The sequence below is a fragment of the Gambusia affinis genome, linkage group LG03 (assembly GCF_019740435.1).
Source record: "Gambusia affinis linkage group LG03, SWU_Gaff_1.0, whole genome shotgun sequence".
NCBI classification, from domain to species: domain Eukaryota; kingdom Metazoa; phylum Chordata; class Actinopteri; order Cyprinodontiformes; family Poeciliidae; genus Gambusia; species Gambusia affinis.
The window spans coordinates 4,521,396-4,549,296 of NC_057870.1; the positions used below are offsets into that span (position 1 = coordinate 4,521,396).

A 27,901-nucleotide genomic window follows, 5' to 3' on the forward strand; every position below is an offset into this window, starting at 1 on the left:
CGTGGCAACCATTCAGCTGTGCCAAACGCCTGGAAGTACCTAGCTCCGCCTTCGAGGATGAATCTCTCCCACTGAGCTGCTGTTTCAGAGCAGCCCTCCCCTCTGACTCCCCCACTCAGCTCCTTCAGACTAGCCAGCAGTAATTAGCAAACACCTAGAGGGACTGCACATCAGCTGAGCTCAGTATAGGAGCTACTTCTCAGGGAAATGCTGGTAAAATTGTTGTGAAAGTGTTAACAGAGGAGCCATGCTGGATTGACTTCCTGAAGGTGGAGTTTCAGAAAGAGCAGGAATTTTTAAAGAGACAGAGGCCCAATTTCAATTTACTTTGTAAATTTTGAAGTAAAATGTCTTTCAAGTCATATTTCTATACAGCATTTTTGTAACAACTTAAGTTAACACAGTAACTTGATTATGCTATAAAGTGGCAAAATGTGCCTGGAAAATACATAACTCTGCCCCTTAAACAGTTCATTTCTGCTTTGGAAAACATTCCTTTATGCAATCTAGGTTCCTTCGAAAGTACAGAAAGAAAAAATAAAAGAGGATTGAACTGGTTTTTACACTTTGTGAAGATGTCATTACATAATTACTGTTCACTCGCTATTAAACACTGAAAGTCAGCAGCAGCCCAGACGAGATCAGCTGGAGTCATTCCAAAGCGGTTCTGCTTGGCGTCTCGTCAGTCTTACAGATCAGAGGAGCGGGGTGATAGTGACTCAGTGCTGCTACCGCAGTTGTCGCCATTCCTCAGATGAGCTGCGAGCCATCTCAGCTATTTAGCTCCTTCCTAAGTAAGCGTAACCCCCGGCACAGCTATGCAAACCGAAGACATTCACACTTCAGCGCCATGCGCCACACTTGCATTCATCTCCCTGGATTTATTCAAACCTGCACCAGCAGCTTGAGCTTAATGTAAACGTTTGGTTGAAGGATGAAGCTAGTGAATCCGTTTTTTTTAAATTCAGAGGAGACAGTATGAAGGAAGTATTACGTCTGATTTAAAATGTGTGATGAAACCAACGTGTAGACTTACAAAAGATATGCACGCAGCTAAGAGGAGGATTCGAACGAGCAGATCTTCAAACTGTTCCAGGACGAGTTCCCATAAAGATTTCCCTGCAGACAAGAGAGTACAGTTAAAAAACAACATCGTAGGAACTTATCAAGAACAAACGTCAGAGACAAGAGCGAGTACCTTCTTCTGCGGGTAACTCTGTGTGCAGAGATGTGCGGGTTGATCCAAGCAGGAAAATAGAAAAAAGAGAGAAGTTGTTTCATTCATTTTTTGGATCACAAGATACCTGTACAGCCAGCTTTACTGCAGCCATTTCTAACTTTCTAGTAATATCTGATTTTAAATCACTTACTGTTAAACATTAAGGTAAAAGGCATGCAGATTTTCCATTTGCGTAAAGGTCAGGAGGGATTTAGGAGAAGGGGAGAATGCTCTATTTGACCCCCAGGTGATATTATTATAAAGCAGCTGTTAAAGTCTGGAACAACAGAGATTAACTCTGACACGTGAGGGTTACTTCAGTGACCAGGGGCCCATTTGCATGCCAGAACTCCGGGCACAAGAGATGATGTCTTGTCTTTAGATAGATACTTTCTTAAACTACTTTGAATAATTAATTAATTAATTAATGTTATATGACGTATATGTGATTAAATTTAAATTATGTTTTTTGTAAAATTCCCCAGGGCGACGTTTGTTGTGAATTGGCATTGTGTAAATAAATTAAACTGACTTTAGCCGTGCCACCAACACCATAATTTGGCCCTGGTTAAGAGGCGCAACCTATTTACACATCGCACACAAAAAAAATTATGATACCTCATATAAGTCAGTAATGACCAATTTGTTACTATGGAAATGATGGGAAACCCTGGAGGTCAGCACTGGTGACGTCAGCCAAAATCCCTTTACAGAGCACCGGGTATCACCGATGATGTAGCTGACTTTTACCCTGTACAGAACACGGAGCACGCCGCGTTCACGTTACGGTAGCATGCAGGAAACGTGTCTCATTCACGGCACCAACCAGCCTCAGCGCCAGGCTACGGGAACGAAAGCTGTTCCTACCGTTTAGGCCCCATTTCTCCTTCTGCCGCTTCACCTCGTCCAGAGGAAGTCCTGTGCTCTCATTAACACAGAAATAACTGTAAACTTCTTCCACAGTCTTCGTGTGAGAGTTCTCCATGGCGGACGGCTCCTTTCCACTGAGCTTCACCTGAATTAGTCTGAGGAGACCCGGTGGCTCTTGAAAGCTGTCAGTATTTTTCGGAGGAATAATGAGTGTGCCAACTGAGAGCCGTACATTCACTCTCGGTTAGCTACCGTCGGCAGTGTTCCTCTGGCCCCCTGTTAAGATTATCTGCACGCGAATGACGGTTTCTGTCTTTCTTTCCTTTTTTTTTTTTCTAGCAAAAGTGAGCCGAACTTCTCCTTCTTGTCCGGGTGAAGGTTAGTGCGAGGCTCCGCTGGTCTCCGCTGTTGGTGGGGACGTGTCTGCGGCAGTGCTCGGAGTTCGGGACTGCATTCGGTCCAGTCCTCCCGGTGCCGTTTCCTGACTCACCGTGGCGCAGCTCTCTGTGCTTCCACTCGGTCCTCTCAGTCTGCTTTTATGAAAGCGAAGCGCCTGTGTGCTGCCTCTCTTCCCCGTGCTGCATGTGGACTCCTATCATTGGAGGAAAGCTGGCAGCTGCGTTCAAACCAGGGGCAGATGAAAGAACCCAGGAAGTCGCTGGGAAGCGCGAGGCTGGAATATTGTGTTTATCTGCCGCTGCCGTCTCAAATTGTTATTTGACACGCTAAGGCTCGAGGTTTTTTTTAACTGCTTAGATTTGCATGGAAGTAATAGAAACCAAATAAACAAATAATGATAAACAAAACCCAGTAAAACAACTGTATGCAAATACTTAAGCCAAACAAATCTTATGCAAGTGTTTTTTTATAATCTTTACCACGATCTGGTAGAGAACACTTTGTTGTTTTTGTCACTTTTGATTTCATCTAATAGGCCAATACGGCATCACAAAACTGCGAATCGACAGCAAAATGATACATTGTTGACATTTTTCTGTACATGTACCGTCAAATTGAGAATCTTACCATGAATTCTCGCTTGGATTTAGGTCTCTACTTTGACTAGGCCAGTGGTCTAAACCTGCATCTAAACCACTCCCATTATTTTTGGACAATAAAAATAATGATACTTATACTTCTAATATTAATAGCAATATTATAAAACTGAGAAGGGTTCTGACATATAAAATGGACCTAAGAAAGATTTTCATTAACTATTTGCAAAAAAAGAGAAAAAAGTTAAGTAGAAGTGTTGATGGTACAAGCATCTCTTTGGGGTTGTGTTTTTTTTGTCTTGGCTGTAAACAACTTATTTCCAGTGTCTTATTTTAAAAGTTTCACATTTTCTTTTAACTTTAAAATCTAAGATAAATGACAGATTGTGGTTTCTAAATTGCAACACTAAAAGGCTAATTTTATATGCTAGCTTTACACCTGCTGAGCTCATTATAGGAGCTACTTATGAGTGAAACGCTGGTAACAACATTGTTAAAGGATTAACGGAGGAGCCATTTCTAAAGTCATCACTACACAATGAAAGAGCAGGAGGTTTCAGAGAGACAGAGGCCCAACTTCTGTCTCATAATGAAGTCACATTTCTTTAAGTCATATTTTATATATAAAGCATTTTGATAACTACTGAAGTCAACATAGTTACTCGATTGTGTTGAAAGGCTCTATATGGTTGGAAAATACATAATACAGCCCCTTTAAAACCGGAATGAGCTCATGATGGCTGTGCAGAACATGAACATTGGGTTGAACGTTGGAGTCATGTCAGAGACAGTCACTGAACAGACGAACAGCAGCTCTCTAATGACCCCAGAGAGATCATTAGCTCAGGATTACGTAACATAATCTTAACAGAGTATTGTTTTGCAGGATCTATAAATCCAAGTTATCAACAAAAACTGTTCAAGCTGTCAATTTGTTGAACAGGTAGCAGAGTTTTAGGTCAATATCTCAGCTTCGTCTCGGTCCTTCATTCAGCTGCTGGATGTTTTACAGGTCTGGCGTACATCAGCTGTTATCATGTCTTAATAAGGCGGCAAGTAGTTTTGTAGGTGGCAATGCCCGGTCGGACACGAATGCACACCTCGTCTGTTGGATTGGAGAGCCTCTAACGCTGTCAGCAGCAGATTAAGTTTCTGTGGCAGACAGAGTGCAACCCTGAAGCATCCGTGCAGATAGTTGGAGTGCTGTGAACACCGTGAGGCATTCAAACACTCCAAAGGTTATAGGATTTCTCCAACATTAGTCATAATAGAAGTTGGACCACAAAACATCAGATACTCGATCTGAGTGAGTAAGAACTGTGGAAAGTGGGCACACGTTTTCAGAACTGCAAACTTTAATGCAATCAAACACATATAAAACACAGTTAGGAACTAAGGATCGATAATTTGAATGTCGGTCAATGTTATCAACAATTAGAAATGGACAAAGAATTTAACCTCTTATCCCCCAGCGGTCCTGGTGGTCCCAGTGAAAATCCAAAACTGGACCCCACCATCCCTGCACATGGTCATGCTTTGTGCTGCCAAAAATAGCTGACCGCTGTCACACCCCAAGTGCACCACTTTGTACGCCGATATGTTTGGACACGTTTGACTGGAAGAGTATCCTTAAAGGCGTGTATAAAGGGATTGACAAAAGAGAAACCCCTTGACCAGAGACGTGTGTCCTTTAAGATGTGGTCATCGCCAGAGGTCAGAGGTCTCAAAATATAAACTGTCAAGTGAAGCTCAACGTCTCTGGTCCAAGACACTGAAGAGAAGGAGAATTAACGCGACCGTTCCTGGAAGCAATCAAATCTTCACAGTGTTTTGGCCGTGTTACAGGGGGATGAAGAATGCAAAGTTTCATCTAGCGTAGTAAACAGACAGCGTGGGAGCGTCGCGTCTTCAGAGAACCAGCCTGTCCTCGCCTCCTTCCTGGATGACCCGACCAATAGAAACCTGGTTCTGAGCCTTTATGAAGCACTGCCTCTTGCACTCCATCAGCTGCTCCAGGTCCCGCCACATCTTCATCTGCTCCATGTTGGCGCCGTGGTTCTCCCTCACGACCTTCTGCTCCTCACGCAACTTCTGAAATACAAAGATACAAATACAAAAATAAATAAATAAATAAATAAATAAAGTGATGAAAATTTCAGGTTTTAAAACCAGTGAGTAGATTTTTTTTCAAAAGTGTATCATATCCAACATATCTTCACACACCTAAGTAAACATTAATAAAGTACAACTTTGTTTTTTTATTTATTGATGTTTTAATGAGAATATGGCTCCAATGTATCATTTGTCTTCCTTTTCTTCAAAGGTGTAAGTGTTTGTTTAAAAAAAATCCACAAATAGATTTTCTCAATTGTAGGTTTGGTCCCTTCATTTAAAGACCACCAGCTAAAGGAGGGCTGGGCGATATGGCTTAAAAAATAAAATCTCAGATTTTTATTTCATACCAGATCCTATTTTATTTGATTTTTTTTTCACTTTCTTTCCTAAAAAAAAAAAAAAAAAAAATTTACAACTGACAGAAAATATTTTCAAAAAGTGGCTTTTGTTCCAATCCCTTCTTCTGTGAGTTGTATGACGGAGGATTAGTGACAAGCTGCAATAATTTTCTGTTAATTACGAGAATATGCCCATTATATTAGCAGAATAAAGACAGTTTTATCAGAAAGATGTCCTGAAATTATATGAGAAAATTATTTTGATGAGAAAATAAAAAGCTTGTGGAGTTACCAGGATATGATATGACCAAACCATTCCATGTGGTTTTCTTCTAAATGAAGTCTGTGAATAAATGGCTTCAGAGTCCTGCAAGCTGATGCGGCTACGGTATATCAGAAGATGAAGCATTTGCTTATCTGTAAGATGGATCGCAAAGTCTAATTTTACGAGATTCTCAGCAGTCCTCATTTTAATTTTTTGTTATTTGTTGTGTTGCAGTTAACATAAAATTACTACTTTATTCTTGTAATATTATATATTTTAGTGTTGAATACGATGGAATACTAGAAGCTGTAAAACACGCTTGTTAAACAAGATGGCCGCCCTGGATGGGCTGATGTCACTCTGAACTATGGAAACCCAAGGAGTGCATTAATGGGAAGAATAAAAAAATCCTGATTTTCCAAAAGGTAAATCTTTAAAAATTTAGTTAATTGATATATTGCGCAGCCCTAAATAAAAGGTAAAAATCTAAACATGAAAATATCTGTAGCCTGAATCTGTAAGACTCCAGCTGTGTGAGCTTCCCATAAACCTTCGCTTCCAATCTGTCAGCCTTCAGACTGTTTTTGGCAGAATGAGGGAACATTTCCAAGTACAGATCCTCTGCTTCATCTTAGTCAGCGCTTAGATCTCCTCCTCTCACCTTGCCAAGTAATTCTTGTTCTGCAATGTTCTTCATGTACACTTCCCTGCAACAAAGCAGAAAAACAAAACAAAATAAAAAACAGATTGGGTGAGAAAAGTCACTTTTCACCTGGAGTTTTTTTGTTTAGAAAAGCTGTGGCACGTCAGCTTATCTTTATTCTGAATGGTGTGGTAATCTGACTTTCTTCTGTACAGTCAGTAGGAAGTGTCAGCAGGTTAATGCTAATGTAATAAGAGTCTTAGGTAAAGAAAAACAGATGTGGTTCCGGCGAGCAGCTGGCAGGCCAAGCCTGACAGGCTCACCTGATGGTCTTCTTCTTCTCCTGTGGATCAGATGACACATAGGCCTTCATCTCTTCAGCAGCGCGTTGAATTTGCATCTCAAAGATCTGCAGATGACAGAGATGTAAAGATCACCATTTTAATTGTGGCAGTGGGTGTTTTGTGACCAAAAAAAGACCCAATGTTTCCAGGTCTCCTGGAAAATATTCCCACTGTAGATGGAATAATAACATTTTAATGGGGCAGTATTTTGTATTTTCTAGGCAATTCTATAGCACAACCAAGTTACTTCTATGCTACTTTCATAAAAATGCTGTATATACCAAAAGCGACTTAAGAGAATTTTGACTTTGTGATTTAACACCTTAAAATTGGGCCTCTGTCTCTTTAGAAAACTCCTGATCTTTCTGAAACTCCGCCTTCAGGAAGCCAGCACAACATGGCTCCTGAATTAACCCTTTAACAGCATTTTACCAGCGTTTCACTGAGATGTAGATCCTATAATGAGCTCAGCTGGTGTTTGCTAATTGCTGCTGGCTAGTCTGAAGGAGCTGCGTGGGAGAGTCATAGGGGAGGGCTGCTCTATGAGGCTGCTCTGAAACTATAGGAGGAGCTTTGTTCTTGAAGGCGGAGCTAAGTTCACCCAGGTGTTTAAGGAATAACAAATCCAGTGTGGCAAGCAGGTGCTTTTCTTCAGCGATGAACAATTATTTAGCAAAATCACTGGCCTCTGACATAGAGTTGATGTAATGGTATCGGTTTTCGTTCTGGGCCATCTCCTCCCTCAGCGCTTTCACCTCCTGTGATTTGATAAATGAGGACAATTTTCATCATAAGCGAAAAGGACGAAAAACATTTAATTCTCGCATTGACCATGATGCGAGAATTAAGAAGCGTGAAAAGCAAAAAAAGACCTAAAATGAACTTTACCTGTTCCAGTTTGGATCTGTTGCTCTCCAAACCAACAGCACAACTTTCATACTGGGCCTTCTTCTCCTCATACTCCTGACTCAGCTCCTGATATGAATGCATTCCCATGGATTGGGCAAAAGAAAAGAAGGAATAAAAGATAAAACAAAACATTACCAACAAGTAAATAGCAGGAAAACCAAGAAGTGCAGAAGTGCAGGATAATGTCTCAGCTGGTATTTTAGCAGTTTCATGTCCAACAGGCTCTAACTAAATCTATTTCTGTCTTCCTGCATTAGCAAACATTAGCCAGTAAGATGAAAGAGCAATTCTGGGAACACATGTAGGAAAATCTAATCCTCTACTCCCGCTCAGCAATGTGGGGGGGCTTTCCCATTGTGTATGTTATTCAAGGACTATGTAAATCGTCCCTAATGGACTTTATTCAGGATAACACACAATATGAGTTAAACCCCAATTTGTTTGCATGGGACGACGTTAAAATCCCTGCATTTGTTTTTACGTTAATGACAGATTCTGCTCCGAGACATTCCAGCGCACACTAACAGCGTTAAGTGAGAAATCCTGATGTGTTGTGGTTCTGGACGGTCACATGTCTTGGTGGGATGAAATTATTACGTCCCATTCATATCCTGTTAGTCACCCAGGGGAGCTGTCAGCGACGGTCTATTTTAGTTGAAGCTTTTTGTGGGAATCCGTTGCATATAAAGGAGTGACCGAATGGTTACGGCAGCAGAACCTCGAGGTTTCGCTGATACTCACCGCTCGCCGCTGTCTCAGTGACCTCAGCTCTTTAATAATTGGTGCGAGAGCGGATTTCTTCTCCACAATCATCGAGTTCAACTTCTTTACCTGAAAAACCACGGGGCAACAACACAGACTGCATTACAGCAGGGAAAACGTGACAAATCTTAAAGTAAGACTTCCTAAAAAAATAGGCCAAGAGAGAAGGCAGGGGGAAAAAAAGAGCATAACTCAAATTAAAGGCCTTTTAAGACCTTTTAAAGACCATCATGAATGAAATTTAAGACCTGTAGCACGACAGAAATGTGTAAAAGAAAACTGCACAACTTATGTAGCAGTAGTCCAAGCTTTTTAGCACAGAATGAGTGCAGCATTGTACGGATCGGCAGCTGTGAGCCAGTGGCGAAGACAAACGACATCCAGCCAACTATCAATGAATTTACACTGAACCATACATGCAAAAAAAAAACGAGCTAGTAAGAGTATATTAGCAGCTGGTTGGCGGTAGCTTTTACTGCCTCAAGTCACAAAGCGCAGTGTGCAGTTCAAACGCTTCCCTGACAGAAAAGTAAACTACATAAAATATTCTGCTATGACGAAAATGTAAGTATTTAAGGTTAAGTGCAGTTTTCACATGAATTTAAGACATTTCAGAGCCTCAATTTTTTTTTTGTTTCATTTAACCACAACACAGAAGACAAGAAGCCTCTCCCAAAATGAGGTTTTTAAAAAGGTCAAACAGGATTTTCTGCACCTTACTCAGAGGAGTTTTCACCTCAATCTGCTGTTGATCACCTTCTGAATGAATGAAAACAGCTGCTCCTGACTGAATGGGGGTAATTAGGATTCTTTAAACTCACGACAGGGTTTCCCCAGAAAACCTGCTAAGCCTGGGGGTCGGGGTGCTGAGGCGGCCCACCGTGGTTTTGTATTAAAAGATGTTAAACTGACAGGAAATGTAAAAATATTATTGGGTAATTACATATGTTACGGGAAGACATTGTGAGTGAAATGCTATTTAAATACTCATCTATAGAGTCTCAGAAACAAGAAATACATTTTAAAAAATACAATTAAAATAAATATTACGGTAATTATTTGCACTTTTGTTAAATCCCATTTAAGCTCCTTAAGGACCCCCAGGCCCTACGGGGCCCCACAAATTCTAATATTTTAACACAAACCACAGATACAGAAATTTAACAATTGAACAATTTAAAAGTAGGAGAATTGTTTATTGAGAATATAAAGGCTGTTAGATTTCATTTAATGGTATGCATAGATGAATTAAAAGATTTTAAATTGTTTAACATTTAAATTTAAGACTTTAAGGAGCTAGAAAGGCTCATTTGTAACAATCCAAAGAACAATCTTCATAGTTAGATTGTTTTGTTAGCATAGCTACAATCTGATGCTCTCAGTTTCATCTTTGAGTTTCAGCTGTTTGTTCATCTCAGTAAGTTATAATGATAAATTATTCCTGTTAAGGTTGAATAATGAAACTCTCATAAATCTCTCAGATTATTCTAAATCTATGTTGAAATGCAGTTAGTGGTGCTGAAGGAAGAGAAGCCCCAAAATCAAATAATTAGTGAAATGCTGAGTACAGCAAAAACATTTTCAGTCGACGTATGTAAAAAAAAAAAAAAAAAAAAATTTAAAAGAGCAACCAAAGATTACAGTTCTGAATTCTTTCAGACTCACTTTAAGAACCAAACACTTCTTCATAACGATGCTAAATAAATTGCTGCTGAAGCAAAGTCCTGTTTCAATTAAAATAGGATCCTAAGTCAGTGTAGAAGCTTTTTATTGTCAATGTCTGTATCCAATGTGAGAGAAACTCCCGTGGTTTACAGAAAAGTTGCCGTCTAGCCTGTTTTGACAAGTCGAAACGTGCCATGAGCCATGACTCACTTACACAGTGAGTCATGATGCACCTCCACACCACAGCTCTGAAACCGAAGCAGCCAAATATCCAGTTGTTCATTTTGTTAGTTCAACATGTGCTACTCACAGGGTATCAATCCTATCTGCGCGGTAAAAATAAAGAAGAAAACATTTAAAAACAGTGACGATGATGATGTTGGCTCCAGTCTAACATGTCACAACCGTTGTAATAAAGTGAAACTGCTTATTTTGAGCAAAGCCCTCAAGCAGTACTAGTACCTTTTGAAAATGTTCCTTTCACAATTTTAATCTTGCTCACCTTAATAAAGAAAATGTGAACGAGTTCAAAGGGAACCTTTGTAACTGTAAGTAGGAGAATAAAAGAGGGCTGAAATAAACAATCCCCCACATTTACTTCCCCTTTATGTTAGCTATATCATGTTTTAGTCTGAAAAAACAGGAGCCAGAACTCAAAGCTCAAACACATGACATGTTTATTCTTTAGTTTTCTTCCAAAGGGACAAGCCTACATACTAATGATTGACAGTAACTATATCAGACTTTAAAATGCATATGCTGTCCTTAAATTATGATAAAGTATTTGTTTTGAATGACTTTTGATGTAAATAGGGCCAAAATGATAGCTTTTGTGTCTAATGCAATTTAAAATTCCGTTATTTGGTAAAGGGAGGATGTTCTGGGAATTTATGTGGAAATGTCTCCATTTTAATAAGACAGCTGAGGGTCACTCAAGAGTCCTTTGACAACATTAATGACTTTTTTTCTTCACCAAAGAGTGGAATCTGTACTGTAGAAAGAAACAAAACCAAAAAACCCCATCATTCTCCAAATAATAAATAGAGAAGTCTTAGAAGCTGGCAGTCTCCATCAGTGTCCTCTCTTGTTTTGTGCAATAATGAGCCAACTGGTTCCCACCGGTGAGCTCTTAGTATACTCACCATTTCAGACATGTCATCCAGAGTGCGGCCCTTCTTCTCGTCTAGGTCGCTCTTGATGGCGGAGACCCTCTCCAGCTCCTCCTGAGTGTCGCTGTATCCAGAGATGCCCTTCTGGGCCTCCACAGTTTGCTGCGACGCACAGAGTAGGGTAGCATTTTTAAAAAGGTCCTAATAAAATAACTAATATCCTGTATTGTACACAAGCGCAGAAGAAACAGTCAGATAAAGGTGTCGCAACTTTAGGGCTGCAGCAACCAGTAACAGATGGAATAATAGATTATTCTATCGATGATTCTGACGATTAACCGGATTTTAAAGAATGGCACATTCTGCAGATTTTTCATTCAACCACTTAAGCCTTTTTATACAATATTAGAAGTACAATAAAAAATGCAAATAAACAAATGATTTAATTCCTTTTCCAAATAAGAAAATAAACATTTTACAACCTAAAAAGCATTAGCGTAGCATTCCTTTAATATGCACTTGATCATTCGTAGCTAAGGATGCTTTGTAACTAAAAAATCATTTTAACATCATTTAACAGAATTTCAACAAAGTGAAGCTAAAATCTTGCCACTTGAGGAGTTCTAGGTAGAACCTACAGACAAGAAAAGTTTTTTTTCTCTTAAATGTAAAAAGTGTTTATATTGTTGTACAGTTTTGCTTAATTACCGATTTGACTCTGTTGTTCTTTTAGCGAGTGGCTTTTCATTGCGTTTGTATGCTCCAGTTAACAATTAATTGATTACAAAATTAGTTGACAATTATTTCAATAATCGATTAATCATGACTAATCAGATTAATTATTTCAGCTCTATGCAACTTAAACACTGAAGAACTAAACTATAGTTATTTTAAATACAAAAGTTAAAAACTATTTTAAAAAAAGGAAGAACGCCATAAACAAGGGCAATAAAAAGTTGTCTGTTACGTAATGTGGTATCTAATTACCAAAAAGGCTGTGGAATGCAACAAGAATCCAGCTGAGAAAAAAAAGAAAGAAAAGTAAGCCCCTGCAAAGAAGAGGACATGCTGTCAGCCTGCCATGTGATCAGAAGGGAAAACTGTCTTTAACAAAACCTAATGTGGGATGGAGAGAGAGGAGGAGCAGCAGATGCAGCTGTCAGAAATAGCAGCTCGGCCTGCGTCAGACAGGCCGTCAACAAGTCAGGTAATCTGACCGCGTGAAGGTGTGAAGCCATTTCCACGAAGTTTCTGTCACTTCACTGTAAAAACAAGCTGCGAACGGAGAGAAAACAGCACATTTGGAGAAGCACACGGTCTGAATAATGCAAAGGCAGAGGGATTGGTTGAGAAGGCTTTTCTGATCTAAAGGAGAACAAGGAAAGCAGTAGGGAGGACGCCATCTGGCTCTTTAGCATTTTGGCTAATTCAGCTGGTCAAACCAAGCAACAGCTCAAGGTTAGCTCTCAGTACAGAGACAAAATATCGGTACTTATTCTCCTTTCTCCTTTTCACATACATTTTATGAAGGGCGTTCTAGAATACGTTTGGCCACCACTGAGGATGAAATGATCAATCGGATTAATTGTGATTAATCGATTATTGAAATGATCATCAGCTAATTTAGTTATCCATTAATTGTTAACTGGAGTAGCCTATATAAAGTGAAAAAAGCAATCTGCTAGAAGAACAACATACTCAGAAGTGCTGAGTATACTCAAAAACTGCACAAAATGTACAAAACCCTTAATCTGGAAATATGGTCTAAGTGACAAGATTCAAATTCTGTAAAAAAAAAAGAAAAAAAAGAGGTTATTAAATGGTTAATCTAAAAAATAATCAACAGATCAGCCCTGTCTTACTGAGTCTAAGTTAGGCAGGAAGGCCTAAGTTTTTCACATGTTGCTATTAGTATATTTTTTAGCTGCAGATGCATTTTTTTCTACAAATGATCAAGCGTTCACTGAAAGAATGTGTGTTATTGTATTACAATACAATAACACACATGTTTATTTTCTTACATAAAATAAAGCAATTTAATTATTTGTTTATTTGCATCTTTTGATGGCTTTCTTATGTACGAAAAGCGTTAAGTAGTAAAATGTGCCAATTCTTTTAAATCCGATAAATCGATTAATCGTCAAAACAATCAGTACTCGTTAGCTGCAGCCGGAGTTACCAGTTTCTGCTGGACGGTGTCGTGTCTCTGTCTGAGAATCTCCTCTGTCCGTTGGAGGACTCCAAATTCTGCTCTCAGCTCAGCCATTTCCTGCCTCTTCTTTTTGTAGGTTGTTCCTTTGCTGCGCAATTTTGCCACTAAGCGTTTCAGCTAAAAAAAATCAAATAAAAATAAGAAAGAAATCTTAATAATTGTCTTAATGCAATGCAGTACATCAACAACAGTTCAAACATTTGAGAGCTGTAGACAAAAAATAAACTTTGAGCGGGACCGTCACAATAACCAATATTGCAGGTTAAATTGTCTCAGAAATTATTTCAATAAATGATAATTTTGTCATTTTCAGAACATTTTCAACTAATAATAATAATAGTAATGATAACAGCATATGAATGCAAGAACACCCACTCATAGATAAACACATAAACATTTTATTTCTGAAGAATATTTAACGCTGGAACTAGAAAAACAACCAAAACAACAATAATTCAAATGGATTATGATGGAAATGTAACTAAAATATCATTTCAAAATATATTAGGGGACAATTGTTGTTCAACTGGAAATTATCGAGCTTATTTTAATTTACTGTAACCATGTAAAACAATGAATATGGCAACAATACTAAAAACATCCACTGTTTGTATGGAAAATACAGGATGAAGTTGACAACAGTAGAGATAGTGAAAGGCCTCAGGAGGAACTGATGCGGGGAGCGAAGGGATTAGAGAACTACAGAGGAGCAGTGGGAGCAAAGGGGATCCGTGTGACTATCTGGAAGTTTAAGGTCTGCCGAGGACGGCAAAAAATCTCCGTCGATCAAAACAACTTGTTTGGAGTGGATATTCGGTCAATCTCCACGCCGCAGTCTGCCGGGACGTGCTGAAACTCCTCCACAATGAAGAGCAGCTATAAATGACCACAGACACGGGAGAACAGCCTCAGAATCACAGAATGTGCTTTGAGTCCCGCGGGCATCCACGACGCCAGAACTGTGTGTGTGCGTGCCGGTGTGTGTGTGTGTGTGTGTGTTGGTTGGGGGGGGGGGGGGGGGAGGAATGGCCGGCTGCGTGCAGTTGTGCATGTACGTTTATTCTTTTGCGTATTTTGGGACGTCAAGGACAGACGCGGGCGGTGAGAGGAGTTAACGCGGCGGACTAATCCAGCATGGTGTCCGCACGACATGGTGTCCCCAAACACAACAACTGCTGTGAAACCGAACTGCAGCTCAGCCGGTGGTCGTAACTCGGACATGCGGCTCATTCACACCCACGGTGTCCCGTGAAAACATTTACAGGAACGTCTACCATGCACGCATGTCTCCTGCAGCTTCGCACGTGTAAAGACTCACTTTTTTTCTTTTTTTGGGCTATTCTTTGTAAAATAGCTCAAGGTCAGTCACTTCTGCTGAACAGCTGTGAATGTCCTGCCACAGATTCTCTGTCGGCATTAGGTCAGGACTTTGACTGGGCCTTTGATCTAGGGTTGGGAAAAAATCAATAACAATATGTGTCTTGATAGACACGTGATTGATATCAAAACATAAGAATGTTTAATAATTTCACTGAACTCCGAACCACAACCGCAAAGCATTCTGGGGCATGTAGGCAGAGGAAAGGGTTTAGTCGCAACTTCTCTCAGCGAAAATGACTCACTCTGGTTACCTAGCACCAACAGCTGTGTATACAACAATCGGTACAAACAGCTGAACCTTGTTAACTAATTAGGTGAATGGTAACAGTTATCAGATTTTTATTTGTTCTCAATTTTGTACTACTGTGCAAAATTGTCCCTTTACATCAGATTAAAGGGGCGCTATTATGTGTATATTGCCGTTTTATAGCACAATCAAGTAACTATGTTAACTTCAGTTTTTACAAAAATGGTTTATATATCAAATGTGACATAAAAGAAATTAAAATTCATAATTTAACTCCTTGAAACTGGGCCTCTATCTCTTTAAAAAGCTCTGCTTTCAAAAACCCATCACAACATGGCTCCTCTGTAAACCATTAAACAATGTTGTTGTTGTTGTTTTTTACCAGCGTTGCACTGTGAATTATCTGTGATGATGATCTCAGCATGCGCAGTTCCAACAGGTGTTTGCTAATTGCTGCTGTCCAGTCTGAAGGAATCCAGGCAAGATCGCAAGTATATTTTTGATGAGGATGAACTTTGTAACACGATGTAAAACTAAAAAAATATTTTTACATAATACTGCCTCTTTATTAAGAAAAAGTCAAGTGTGTGTTTGGAAAGTCACAAGAGTGTGAAAAAGGTTTTTGCAAACCACTCCACTAATACAGAATAGTATATTTTGATCAGATTGCATATCTTTCAGGTTCTCCACTTTACTATAAAAGACATTGTGACACAGATTTAAACAGCTGACGATGCACCTCATTTGAGACTAGCTTCCTGTTACCGGTCAAACATCGCCAAACAGATGCAGTTGGCTGGAAGAATGCGATGGCACACAGCCGTCAGAATTGAAAATACTTCTGATAAAGTGATCATCTCCACCACGGCTGATGGCCCAAAATGACACAGCAGTCTGATAAGCAGAGTCTGACCAAACATTTTCCACTAACTTCATTCATGCGACGCTTCCAAGGATCTCTTTGTCTCTACAAACAGCTTTCACTTGTAGTTCAAGTTAGTTTTAGTCTGCCCACTTCAGTCTACTGACTGAAATATGAACGTGTGTCCTTGCAAAATATAGCTGACTTTTTAAAGCTGCAGGACTTTTATAAAAACAATTTTTTTCACATATTACTTGACAATGTCTCTATGGCCTCTCAACACCCCTCTGCTTTCTCCCTGCGCTAAGTAAAAACAACCAATCAGAGCCAGGAGGCGGGTCTTAACGCTACCAATCACAATCTGTGGCCAGGGGTAGAAAGGGAAAAAGTTAGGGCAATTCCAAGGTCCCCTGACCTCTTTTTCTTTCTGGATTTGTGACCTGAATGCTTCCTCACCCACAATATGAGCTACCTTCAATTGCTCAAATTCCTTCTGCAGCAGCCTTTTCGTCTTGTGTTTTATGTCGCTGTGCATCCTGGAAGTGATTATAGCTCGTCTGAGAGACTCTGAATCGGAAAACTCTTCTTCAGTAGTTCTCTCTTCATGTCCTTGAGTCTTTTCTGCCCTTGTAACTCGGCTTTTGTTTTCTCCAGTTCTCTTTGCACGTAGACCAGCTTTTGGTTCTCCTCAAACCATCTTGCTCTCTCCTTTTCCAGAAGAGAGCCAAGTCTCTGGATCTCTCTCTGTAACTCAATGGGAGGCGTTCTGTTCTCAGTCCAGCCTTGCAGATTTTGTCCAGCTCTCCATGCTCCATGCTGGGGTCTCATCTCACCGTTGGAGGAATGTGGCCTTTGGTTCCACATGTTTGGACAAAACAATGTTTGTTAAAATCCGTTTTGATCTGCAAACAATCTCAATGTTCAACTTTGAAAGCGCTTTGAGAACGTCTGAACTTGTCAGTAGTGCAGCAAACAATGACAAGAATGTAGAAGTTTGTTCCATACATACAGTGCTGATGACATCAGAAGCATGACTCTAGTCGTGACATCACAGAGTTTTCCTTCATCTCTGGAATGATGATGTGAGTGTTTGAGAAATCTACCACACTGACCAACCAACCTCCCCCATCATCCTTCTCCTCACCTTCCTACCCCCCATATTGGAGTTGGGATGGTTATATAGGGTTAGGGTGGCTCTGATTTATTCTTTCTGTAGACTTTTGTTCCTGGTTATTTTTGTTGAGGCTTTGCATCTTATGACAGTTGTCCCCTCTGGTTTTGGACGAAAGAGCAAAAGTTTTTTGCTCTTTCTCTTTTAGGTTTGGGCAGTCGGTTTGATGCGTATCCATGGCAATACTTCTTTAGGTTTATTTTTTCTTTCTGCCCAGCTTTAAACCAAACAGCCAGAGAGAAATTTACAAGGGAGCAGCAGTAGAGGCAGAAGAGATTGATTTAGCAGTTCATTACAACAACTTATGATCATCCAAGACTTGTGATTGTGGGACTTTGTGTCTGCAATAGGGATGTTTAAGTGTTAGCATGTCATGACAGCAACACTGTCTCTAGAAGAATGATTGATACTGGAGATGATCCTTCCTGCCCACAGCAACAACATCCACCAACTCTTTGAAGATACTTGGAGGATATTAAAACATAAATAATGTGATACAAGCTGATGAGAATTTTCTGCTTTGTGTTCGACCAAAGATCATTTTACACTGATAAACAACTTAGAATAAATGATGGCAGCTCATGATTTAGGAAAAACTTACAAACAAGAGTAATAATTATAATTTTTGGAGCGTATTATATTACACAGACCATGTTAGCTTAGCATAAAGATCTTGAAATGTGATGTATCAATCATGATTGTTCTTGTTTGGAACTGTGATGTTTATCTGATCATTGAATCCTGAAGAGCAAATATTCAGTTTAGTGAGTCAAAGTGGGCTTGTTTATAGCAACCTCATCAGAAACTACTAGTTACCGTTGGTTACACTGTCTCTGTTGTTTTATGGAGAGACATGGTTTTAAAGGGGCCCCATTTAATTTTTTGTCATGGGCCCGAGATTCCTGGCGGCGCCCAGCGTGTGGCGCTGCTCATTCCCCTTCGTTCTCCCGCCTTTATTGATGTGCAACAGTAACTGCAGTGCTGCAGCTAGCAGTGAATGCACGGCCACCAATGATGGCAGATAATCAGTTTTTCTGCAACAATAAGTTGTTTCTGTGCCATTAGCACATTTACCAGCATACACATAAGCATGACTGACAGTGCTAAGCACCTCCTCCTGCCTCTGATTGGTTGATTTTGGTTGGTAGCTTAGGATTTCTTAAAAAAAAAAATCAACAGTAGCTCAAGGAGGAAGTGGAGGAGATCAATCTTTTCACAGATTATCTGTCTCATAACAAAATGTCACGACATGGTGATAGATTGAAGAAATATGTAAAAAACCCTATATTTTGTAATAAAAGTTACATACCGCAGCTTTAAGAAAAAGCCCTACATTTTCTAGACCATCTAATTACATTTTTTCTGTCACAAAAAGGATTTTTTTGCTACGTGGTCAACTTTCCCCTCTTCTTCCTGAGCAGAATAAACATGCTCAAAGTCATTTTTCCACTGATATTTCACTGTTTCTATAATCGATGTGCAACAGTCAATGTCTTACTGTTGCTTTCCTTGTAAAGCCAAGTTTTGAAACTCACCTTTGCAGAAATCACAGTTCTCATCCCGCAGCCACGTACGTGTCAAACGCTGCCCCACTAAAAACCATCAGCATTTCTCCTCTAACACAGAACCACGTACGGTCAGCTCTTTAACTGTGCACAAAGACTTTCGGAGATACTTGTCATGGAACTTTAAAAGAGACCATGCTAGCAGGCTATGCAAACAGGAGGGGTTAGCGTGTACATGCTCAACATAAAATATATATAAAGACTAATGTTTCTGTAACCCTTCACTAGTCAGAGATGACTTGGACAGAAGATTTGTTAGAGTTGAGATAAAGGAAAAAGGCCAACTCTCAGGAAGTTTGTCCAGTACAGTTCCTTGTTCTGGATATTCTCCCTTTTGTGTTCTATTTGTGGCTTACATGAGAATGTGGGGGAAGAGTGGGAAAAAAGAAAGGGATAAGTAACGTTTGACAGTGAGCCTGTCTGTGTTTGGATAAGGGCAGAAATAGCCTCTCGAGTTTTCAGTGCTTTACTAATCTTCTTCAACGTGCTTTGATAAAGCTGAAAGTGAAATGTCCTTTTCGCCTTTCGGTTTCCGACAGAAACATTCCCAGACGTCCAGCCTGGAAGCATCGATGCAGCTTCACTGAAACTCTGGAGATGCCCCATCTTTGACTGATCGCGTCACCATGTGACGGCTGCAACCAACAGAACCGTTTACCTCGTCACCGCGGATGATTTCTTCCCCGTTTGAGCCTTGTCCCTGGCTGCTCCTCTGCTTCAGCTCCCTCTCCGCGGCGGCCAGCTCCTCCCTCGCTTCCTGGAGCTCCTCAGCCTTTGACTCCTTCTTTCGAACGATGATAGAGGCCTACGAGAGACATGTTGCATCAGATAAACAAACATAACATGGAGTTTACATGGAGTCAAACAGAGGTTTTTGTTTAGAAACGTTTCAAACTCTGGGTCAATTTGTCCCCAAACAATCCCTGCACCCAAAGCCCCCCCCTCCCCCTAAAAAGTAATGACAAAAATAAATAAAGTTCATTTTTCCATTGATTTCCTTGGCAGATAAGTAATTCTAAAATAGACTTTTCAGAAATAGAAAGAGCCTTCTGACGGTGACGCTGCGTTCAAGTCTGTCACTCTCTATTGCTGTTGTCAAAACCATCTTTGGCTAGTTAAATAAATAGGTTGCATGATAGCTTGTGGTTGACACAAAAAAGGATATGGTTAGCTTGTTTTTTTTAACCAAAACATGAGCTTCTCAGGAAACATGAGCTGAGTGGAAGGAAACACTGATATGGGAACAATCGAATTCTTGAATTTAAGGGAAAGGACAACTTGTGCAGGTCAAGCTGGGAGTAAACCGACTACTTGTGTTGTTTCTAAGAATAATGTTCATCAGGTAAGAAAACACTTTCTGTAGCTTTAGCTTGACTGGACTTTCAGAAAACAGCTTCTTGTGAGAAAATTAACCGTGGATGAACTGGAAGAGTTCATGTGGTGAAACAGATTATATGTTTGGAGTTAAACACTGGCAATTAAAGTGAAGAAAAAAAATGAGGCCAACACAATCATGTCTATTGAGATCAGAATGACTATACAGGTCAGAGGCTGAGCAGAAATTGCAATATTGGAACCTGAATGTTAATAAAATATAAGTTTTATTAAATATAGTCTCTGTCGTACACTGTTCTCTCCTGTTGTGAAAGGAGACTGGCACATAGCGCTTTTAAATCCTTATGAAGGAAACCAGTTTGTTATGTCTCCAAGCTAACAAGAAACATACGAGTCAACCAAATCTACAAAGACCTGAAGTGATGAAGGGACAAAATTTACTGTATTGGATATTTTCATTCAGTAACGGTGTGCTGACCATGACTGGAGAGAAAACAGGCCTACAATACTAGCTAGCTATAGCATAATGCTACAGGTATAGCATAACGCTACAGGTATAGCATAACGCTACAGGTATAGCATAACACTACAGGTATAGCATAACGCTACAGGTATAGATTAAAGGCACGCTATAGGACATGATTTTGTTATGCTGTAACTGAAAATAATATATTTAATTTTGAAATGATCTGATAGTTGTCACAACACTGAAAACAAAAAGAAACAAAGAAATAAATATTAGAAATTTTACTAATTACACTGGTCAACAGCCAAAAACTTGTCTGGGGTTTTCAACTGTTTTAGGGTCTTTTTGATGAGCTGAATCCAACTTTCTGAACTGTGGAGCAACATGAGCATCGAAACTCATGACTTGTTCTCACATCTGGATCGGTTTCCTGAGAATCTGGATCAATGAGTGACGAGCAGGAAGAGAGACTCCATCAGGACAGGAAAAGAGACAGAATGTTCACTTCATATGTACTTTATCCTGATCAGTGTTTATTATTCAATTTATAGAAATCCAAGTTTGTAACATTTAATTAATACACTCTGTTAGAAAACAAGTTTTTTTTTTAAATCCTAGAATCTTTTTTGGGTGAGAAACATTAACAGAAGTGAACAGATAATGTCTCAAAAATGTGATCAGTTTAGTCCGAAAATCAGATTTCTCTAAATCAAATTAGAATAAAAAGCTGACCTGACTGAGAAAATTGGATGTCATTTTTGATTCAGTGGTTGTAAATAGTCCTATTTCAATTAGTCCTGGGTTACAAAAATATATTCTTTGTATAATATATAAAATTTTAAAAGCATAAGAATGACTGATATTTTTTGTGAAGAGAACCTTTACAGATGGGATATTTTATAACATTCACTTGTAAAGGAACAATCCACTGGAACAAAATAGGCCAAAAATTAAAAAAACATCTAAAAATTGCACCTGTTGCCTGTAGAGGGTCAGTTTGTCGTCCATGGGGTCGTTTCTCATCATCTTCTTCTCAATCAGCTGGTTTATCTGAGAGTCGACTTCTTTAATCTGTGACAGTGAACGTTAAAGAAAGTTGAGTGTTGGCTCCGTCAGCACGTTGAGGCCTCAAAGCCATCAGACGTCACATGCAGGTGCAGACCTTGCCCTCCATCTCCTGGAGATCCGCCTGGCCCATTGCAGGCTCTGACGACACTTTCTGCATGTACTGCACTGTGCGCCTCAGGCCCTCCAGCTCTTTGGGGAGTTTTTCGGTGACCATGTAGGAGTTGATCTTTATTTCTTCTTCAAGTCGCTTCATCAAGCCTGAAAGACAGAGGTTTGATTTTTAAACACTTTAGAGCCTTCGTGGCATTTGGTTATTATAAAAATAAAAGGGCTGCAACAAAACGACTGTTTTAGTTATTGAATAATCGTTAGAATAATCAAAAGGTTAATCGATCATTAAAATAATTCAGCTCTACATTATTTTTCGGATACTAATATAATTTGTAATTTTTATACAGTATTAGAAATACAGTGCAATACTTTGCTTATTCTGTTGTAACACTGCGTTCAAATAAAGTCAAACTCAACTCAGCATTAAAAGATGTGAATAAACAACCAGTTCATTTCCTTTTTAAATGAAGAAAATAAACATGTTGTTGCCTAAAATTACATTCCTTTAGTTGGATAGCAAGGGATGCATCTGAAACTAAAAAAAATAACTAATATAAACATGTGAAAAACAATCCTTTCAGCTTGAGTTAACATCAGCACAGGGTAGAGCTAACCCATACTTTGGATTAGGGTTGGGGTTAAAGGTCGCTCAATAGGAGTTTTTGTTTTAACTGAATTTGAACCACGTGAAGCTAAAGCTATGTTGCGTGAAGAGCTTTGGGGCTTTTTTATTTGCAGTTTTTTCTAAATCAAATGGAAAATATAAAAAAAAAATTTGTACAATTTTGGCTTAATTATTGCTCTGAGTATATTGCTCTTTCAGCCAACTGTAAGCCTGTATACACCAGTTAACGATTAATCGATTACTAAATTCATTGACAAATGCTTTGTCAATGACAATTGTTTGTAAAGATGCACATCCTGGACTCCTGCTAAGTTATTTTAACAAAGCAGGCTGATCTCACAAGGGTGTTAGAAAATGGATGGATGGACGGATGGATGTAGTTGAGAGATACCCGCCTGTCCTCATACAGCTCCCAGAGACGGCGGGATCACAGGGCTACTCACTCTCTGGGTGGGCGTCCGCCGCTGCTTGACGCAAATCCTTCAACTGTTGCTGTAACCTCAGGAGCCTCTGCTCGGCCTGAAACAGCTGATCACACAAAAACAATGAGCAATAACAATAGGTAGGATGCTGCTGAATGAACTGAATGCATTTTCCCCTTTCAAATTCCGATTAAATCAGCCCACTTGCGAAGGCAAAACACAGCAGGCTCTCAGATAAACAATATTTTAAATATTATGACTTTGGTATGAATCTACTGCATAAGAGAAGAGAGCGTGACTGGACCTCTGTGTGTATTATGGCACTACTATAGTTTATTTTACTTTAAGGGGAATATGTCATGTTTTGGAGCCAGATAACCTTAAAATCTTCAGAGAATCAAACATAAATAAATCTCAGCTGGCGTTTCCGCTGGATTTTGAAGCATATATGTAATTTGCAAACAAATTTTTACTGAAGCAAAAAAAATAAATTCCCACCCATTCAAACAGGAAGAACACACATACAGATAACAATGTTAATGTTTTATCTGGAAATGTAATCCAAGTATAGATTGAATTAACGTGCGGCTGCTTATTAGTCACCGAGTGGAAATGAACACAAGGACAGACTTTTTCTTGCTTAATATTTTTACTGTTTAAGTCACAAAGAAACTGTGGTTGCTATTTATGAGGACATTTTATCTGGTACACACTGATTTTGTTGTTTGTTCTTCACGTCAAGTTGTGAAGAGAACTTTGACTGCAGGTGCTGTAAAAGTATTTTAACTTGTGCAGGAATAACTTGAAGTTGCTTTACTTAGTGTGAGAAAACTAAGTACAGACAAGGTTACAGAGTTTCAGTGGTGTGGCAGGAAGTGACCTCAAAATAACATTTTAATTCCTGATCAGTAAAACATAAACCGAATGTGTGGTGAAAAATGAGAACTGCATGGTTCCCCATTACAAAGGATTCAGATGCTGTCATAAAATAGTCAGAACCCGAGCAGAAACGGCAACATTTAACCTGAAAGTTGGCGGCATTAAATATTGTTGAATTGGAGTCGTTTTCATAACTGCTGACCACAGAAGTGCTTTTAAACCCCTAAGTAGAGTGACAGTTTGTTAAATCTCCGCGATACCGTGCTCCGTCATGTTACGTTTACGATGGGCTTCTCCAGGACACCATTTGCTTAAAAAGAAAAGTGAGATTTATACCACTGAACTGCAAACACTTTATTGATACCAACTGAAGATCTTGTGGAATAAACAGGGGAGAAAATAGCAAAAAAATAACATTTGTAATAATACAAGAATCAACTTTGCTTTGTTTTTATTTACTACCAAAAACTGAAATTGATCATGACAGTGACAAATCAAACTTCCTGTCATGACATGACATTTTTCTAAATAAATAAATTAGAAGTGAATTTTTGGCTTAAAGGGAAGTTAAATTAAAGATCAGCAAATTAACTGCTAATAAATTCTCTCTCTCTCTCTTAACTGAAAGTAATTAATATAAGTTGCTCGGTTTGTAAAACTTGTAAATCTCTGGAATGGACACAGTTTCCGACGATTTAATCTTAAACTAAGCATATACGTGGTAGATATTACGTTCTTTTAGAGTACAACTGCTGAAACAAACACTATGGTGCACATCTGTGTTGTCCTATGCAGATTTATGTAAAGTGTAGATAAACTTAACGCAATCTAAAGGCTTCACCTGATTCTTCTGCTCTTGCTTCTGGTGAGTGAGTGACTCCTCTCTCTCCTTCTCCACTCGCAGCTGCCTGGCCTGCTCCAACATTCGCTGATGGTTGGACACCAACTCCACCTAGTGGGAGCAGCAAGTTATCGAGGCGACAATGCTCATGACAGAAGTCGGCACCTCTGTCAGAGTCAGGTTTCACCTTCTGGCAGAGTCCATAAGTGAGACCTGTTAACTCAACACCTCGTTACTTCTCAGACTTGTTGAAGCAGCTGAGCGGCTTGTCAGAAGCCTCTTGAGTCCAATATGGAAGCTGATAATATACTTTATCTGAGGTGATGTTTTCATTTGGCGATTAATCTAACGCCTTCCAGACTTTACTAAAGCAAACAGTCTGCCTTACCCTCCTCTTCAGCCTCTCCACACGTTTAAGGAGTTGATCTTTTTCTTCCTCCATGGCATTAATATCCTGTTGTAGCAGAAAAAAAAATTGTGTCAGCAAAATGCATTGACGATTGGAATTGTTGTGTGTCAAAGTTCAACTTTATATTTAGCAAATTTAAATAAAAAAAAGCCTTTTGTTTTCTTTAACATTTTTTTCTGCACAGAACAGGTTAACATCAGATGCTATTAACAAACTGTCAACATGATCTTTTTTTCTTTACCCTTCTGATTTCCGCCGTGGAGAAGCCTGAACTCCTCAGATGCTCACACTCCTTATGGTACGTCTTAAATCCTTCCACCAGCTCTTCATACTGTGAACACAGAGTGTTTGCTTTAGAACCTTTTGCGCCTCCAAACACAAAAAATGACATGGTGACTGCTGCGGAGCTTCACAACACACCTGATGATAGGTGTCGTTGATGACATCTTCCTGCAAAAACTCAGCGGGCACCTCCAGCTTCACCAGGAAACGGGCCAGGTAAACCCTCTTCTTTAGCTCAGGGACTTTCTGCAGTAACCAGTGGAGGATTGGATGAACCACAGGTTTGCTGCCAGTCACCAGACCCTGTCTGAAGCTGCTTCTGTATAAGGAATGGAAAAGCCTTTCTGCATTAAATCAAAGATAAAACATGAAATAATAACAAGTATCGTCCAAATTCTATCTATTGTAAAGACGCAAATGCAAATGTGCTCTATATATACACGAGTGTGTAACTGTAACGTGGATTATGAACAATTAAAGGGGACAAATTGCAAAGGCGGACATGATAAGATTCTTATTATATCACATGCAAGGAAATGAAAATGTAGAATATGGGCTTGGATTTAAATGACAAAAAACCCCCGAAACAAATAGACAAATAAGCACATAAACAACACCAGGTTCCCAATTTTATGGATTACGGGCAATAATTCAATATTGCCCAAATATTGAATTATTCGGGCAATAACAAAATTTTCTAATGTAAAATCATTACAGCAATAAGACCTGTTGACAGATTGTGATGAACAATAGTTATTCTAACTTGTTAGAATAATTGTTAGAAAACTTTTTTTTAAAGTTTTAGTTCAGTTTTCAGAAGGGCTGGACACTAAATCAATAACAGTTTACATCGCAATGTGATCAATAGAATATTCCATATTTTTATATATAGAATATTCACTGAACTGTGATCCAGAACTGCACTGCATTCTGGGGGATGCAGGCAGAGGAAAGGTTTTAGCTGCACAACTTCACACAGCGAGCTAAGCAAGGTTGGTGGCATCGACTAATTCTCTCACTCTTTGGTTAGAGAGTGAGAGAACTGCGTAGAGGTGACTTGCGCAGCAGCAGTTTCATGTTGCCTCATAACTGCTTCAGAATAAATGATGTGGAGTAAAAACTGTGGATAAAACAGGAAAGTTCACACCACAAATTTGGCAGTATTTCAGATATTAACACACACATACACACACACACACACGCACACACCCACACACACACACACAAAAAGTAATCAATATCAACTGATATGAAATGCTTATATTGCGGTATGTTTTTCAGCCATATTGTCGAGCCGTAGTTTTTTTTTAATAGTACTATTAACACCAAATGGAGAAAAAAAAAGTGCCTTGCAAAAAGATTCACACCCTTGAACAAACATCTAGGTATTTTCTTGGGGTTTTTACATGGTAGACCAACAGAAAATAGTGCTTCATTGGAAGATGGAAGGAAAATGTTACAAGATTTTAATTAAAAATGTGTTCTGTTTTTTAAATCAGTCCACTGTTAGGACTTTGTAGGACTACCTTTTTCTGCAATTGCCTAAACATTTCCCCAGTCTCATGTTCGCCTATGTAAAAGCAAGTCTTTGCACAAATTGAAACTGAAAATGTTGGGCATCTTCCTCAAGTGAGTGTAGACTTTAACAATTTGATTTAATTTATTTAGAGCTATATCAGAGTAAAGCTAGTACTAATATATGCCATAGTTTACAAATGTTTTTTTGTAAATAAATAAATAAATCTCATCTAAGAACCGCATATTCTTTTATTTACACTTCACAAATTACAAGTTGCAACTTCGTAAAAAAAAGTGTTAAGAAGTTCTAGAGGTATGAATAATTTTCCAAGGTGCAAATAATGATTAACGTGGATGTATTTGATGGATGGATGTAACAACACTCACACGTCAGAGAGGTTCCCAGGAGGTTTGTATTTCAGCATCCCCAGTAGTGATGACATCCTCTTCACCGTTTGTTCAGGCATTTCCTCTCGGATATCCATGGCTTGCTACGTGAATAATAAGACCAATCAAAGATGTTAAATATTAACAATTAATTCCCAAACGGACATAAACATTACACTGTCCATTTACCTTTGGGTCTATTTCAGCCAGAACATCGTTTAAAATCTGTAGTAGCTGCATAGGCTCTAGAGAATCAAACGTGATGAGGTTAAAGTTTTTCCTGAATGGCTCCATGTTCAGTTGTTGAACGATAAATTTCAGTTGTTCGCTCATAGTTGGAGTTTCGACGTGTGATTCCTAGTTAGACGAGCTCTTCGTGTTGTGGATTAGCGAGCTAACCAGCTAACGCTAACGTTAAAAAGCTCCCCTGTCGATAACAAAGTTAGCCTAGCTGGCCTGATCGAAACAAAAGATTATTTAAAGGGTTTCTAGTAACATCGGCACCGACTAACAAATCAGATTTTTCTAGGTCTTTTTCACGCGTTTCCAAATTGATAAGTCAATAAAACAAGAGCAGAAACTGTTGTCATATGCTCCATGGATACCGTACAGGCGTCATGACTTGGTTGCTAACAGGAAGTGCCATATTGGTTAGTTCAATAAAATTGTGTTTTCTATCATTTCTTTGACTTAATACCATTTGACTTAATACCAAAATGTATTTAAAAACATTTATTATTATTATTATTATTATTATTATTATTATTATTATTATTATTATTATTATTATTATTATTATTATTATTATTATTATTTATTTATTTACAAAATATTTAGCAAGGCACAAAAATGGAATATTTCGAATGTATTTTAGTGTTGAAATTTTA

General features: G+C 39.0%; 2 protein-coding genes across 3 annotated transcripts in view; both read right to left on the reverse strand.

Annotated features, from left to right (window-relative positions):
- atp2a2a (ATPase sarcoplasmic/endoplasmic reticulum Ca2+ transporting 2a) overlaps window positions 1-2,775 on the reverse strand; it is a 28,120-nt gene extending 25,345 nt beyond the window's left edge. The window contains exons 1-3 of one of the 2 annotated variants that reach the window (XM_044112757.1): window positions 2,087-2,773; window positions 1,199-1,216; window positions 1,037-1,119 (exon numbers count right to left, since the gene is read on the reverse strand). In XM_044112757.1, coding sequence (XP_043968692.1) covers window positions 1,037-1,119; window positions 1,199-1,216; window positions 2,087-2,204 — 219 coding nt within the window. In that variant the 5' untranslated portion in view covers window positions 2,205-2,773. Of the gene's footprint in view, window positions 1-1,036; window positions 1,120-1,198; window positions 1,217-2,086 lie in introns of both variants that reach the window. The other variant, XM_044112756.1, reaches the window with a different exon arrangement.
- Window positions 2,776-4,417: 1,642 nt separating this feature from the next.
- ift81 (intraflagellar transport 81 homolog) lies at window positions 4,418-27,637 on the reverse strand. The gene is made up of 18 exons (XM_044112759.1): window positions 27,204-27,637; window positions 27,015-27,118; window positions 25,248-25,428; window positions 25,069-25,158; window positions 24,807-24,872; window positions 24,419-24,529; window positions 22,720-22,804; window positions 21,635-21,798; window positions 21,448-21,543; window positions 19,330-19,476; window positions 13,414-13,563; window positions 11,268-11,396; window positions 8,440-8,529; window positions 7,678-7,764; window positions 7,476-7,547; window positions 6,769-6,854; window positions 6,464-6,509; window positions 4,418-5,175 (listed from the first exon to the last, which is right to left on the reverse strand). Exons 1-18 carry the CDS (start codon window positions 27,345-27,347, stop codon window positions 4,993-4,995), a joined length of 2,031 nt encoding a protein of 676 aa, XP_043968694.1. The 5' UTR covers window positions 27,348-27,637; the 3' UTR covers window positions 4,418-4,992.
- Between the last annotated feature and the right edge of the window lie 264 nt (window positions 27,638-27,901).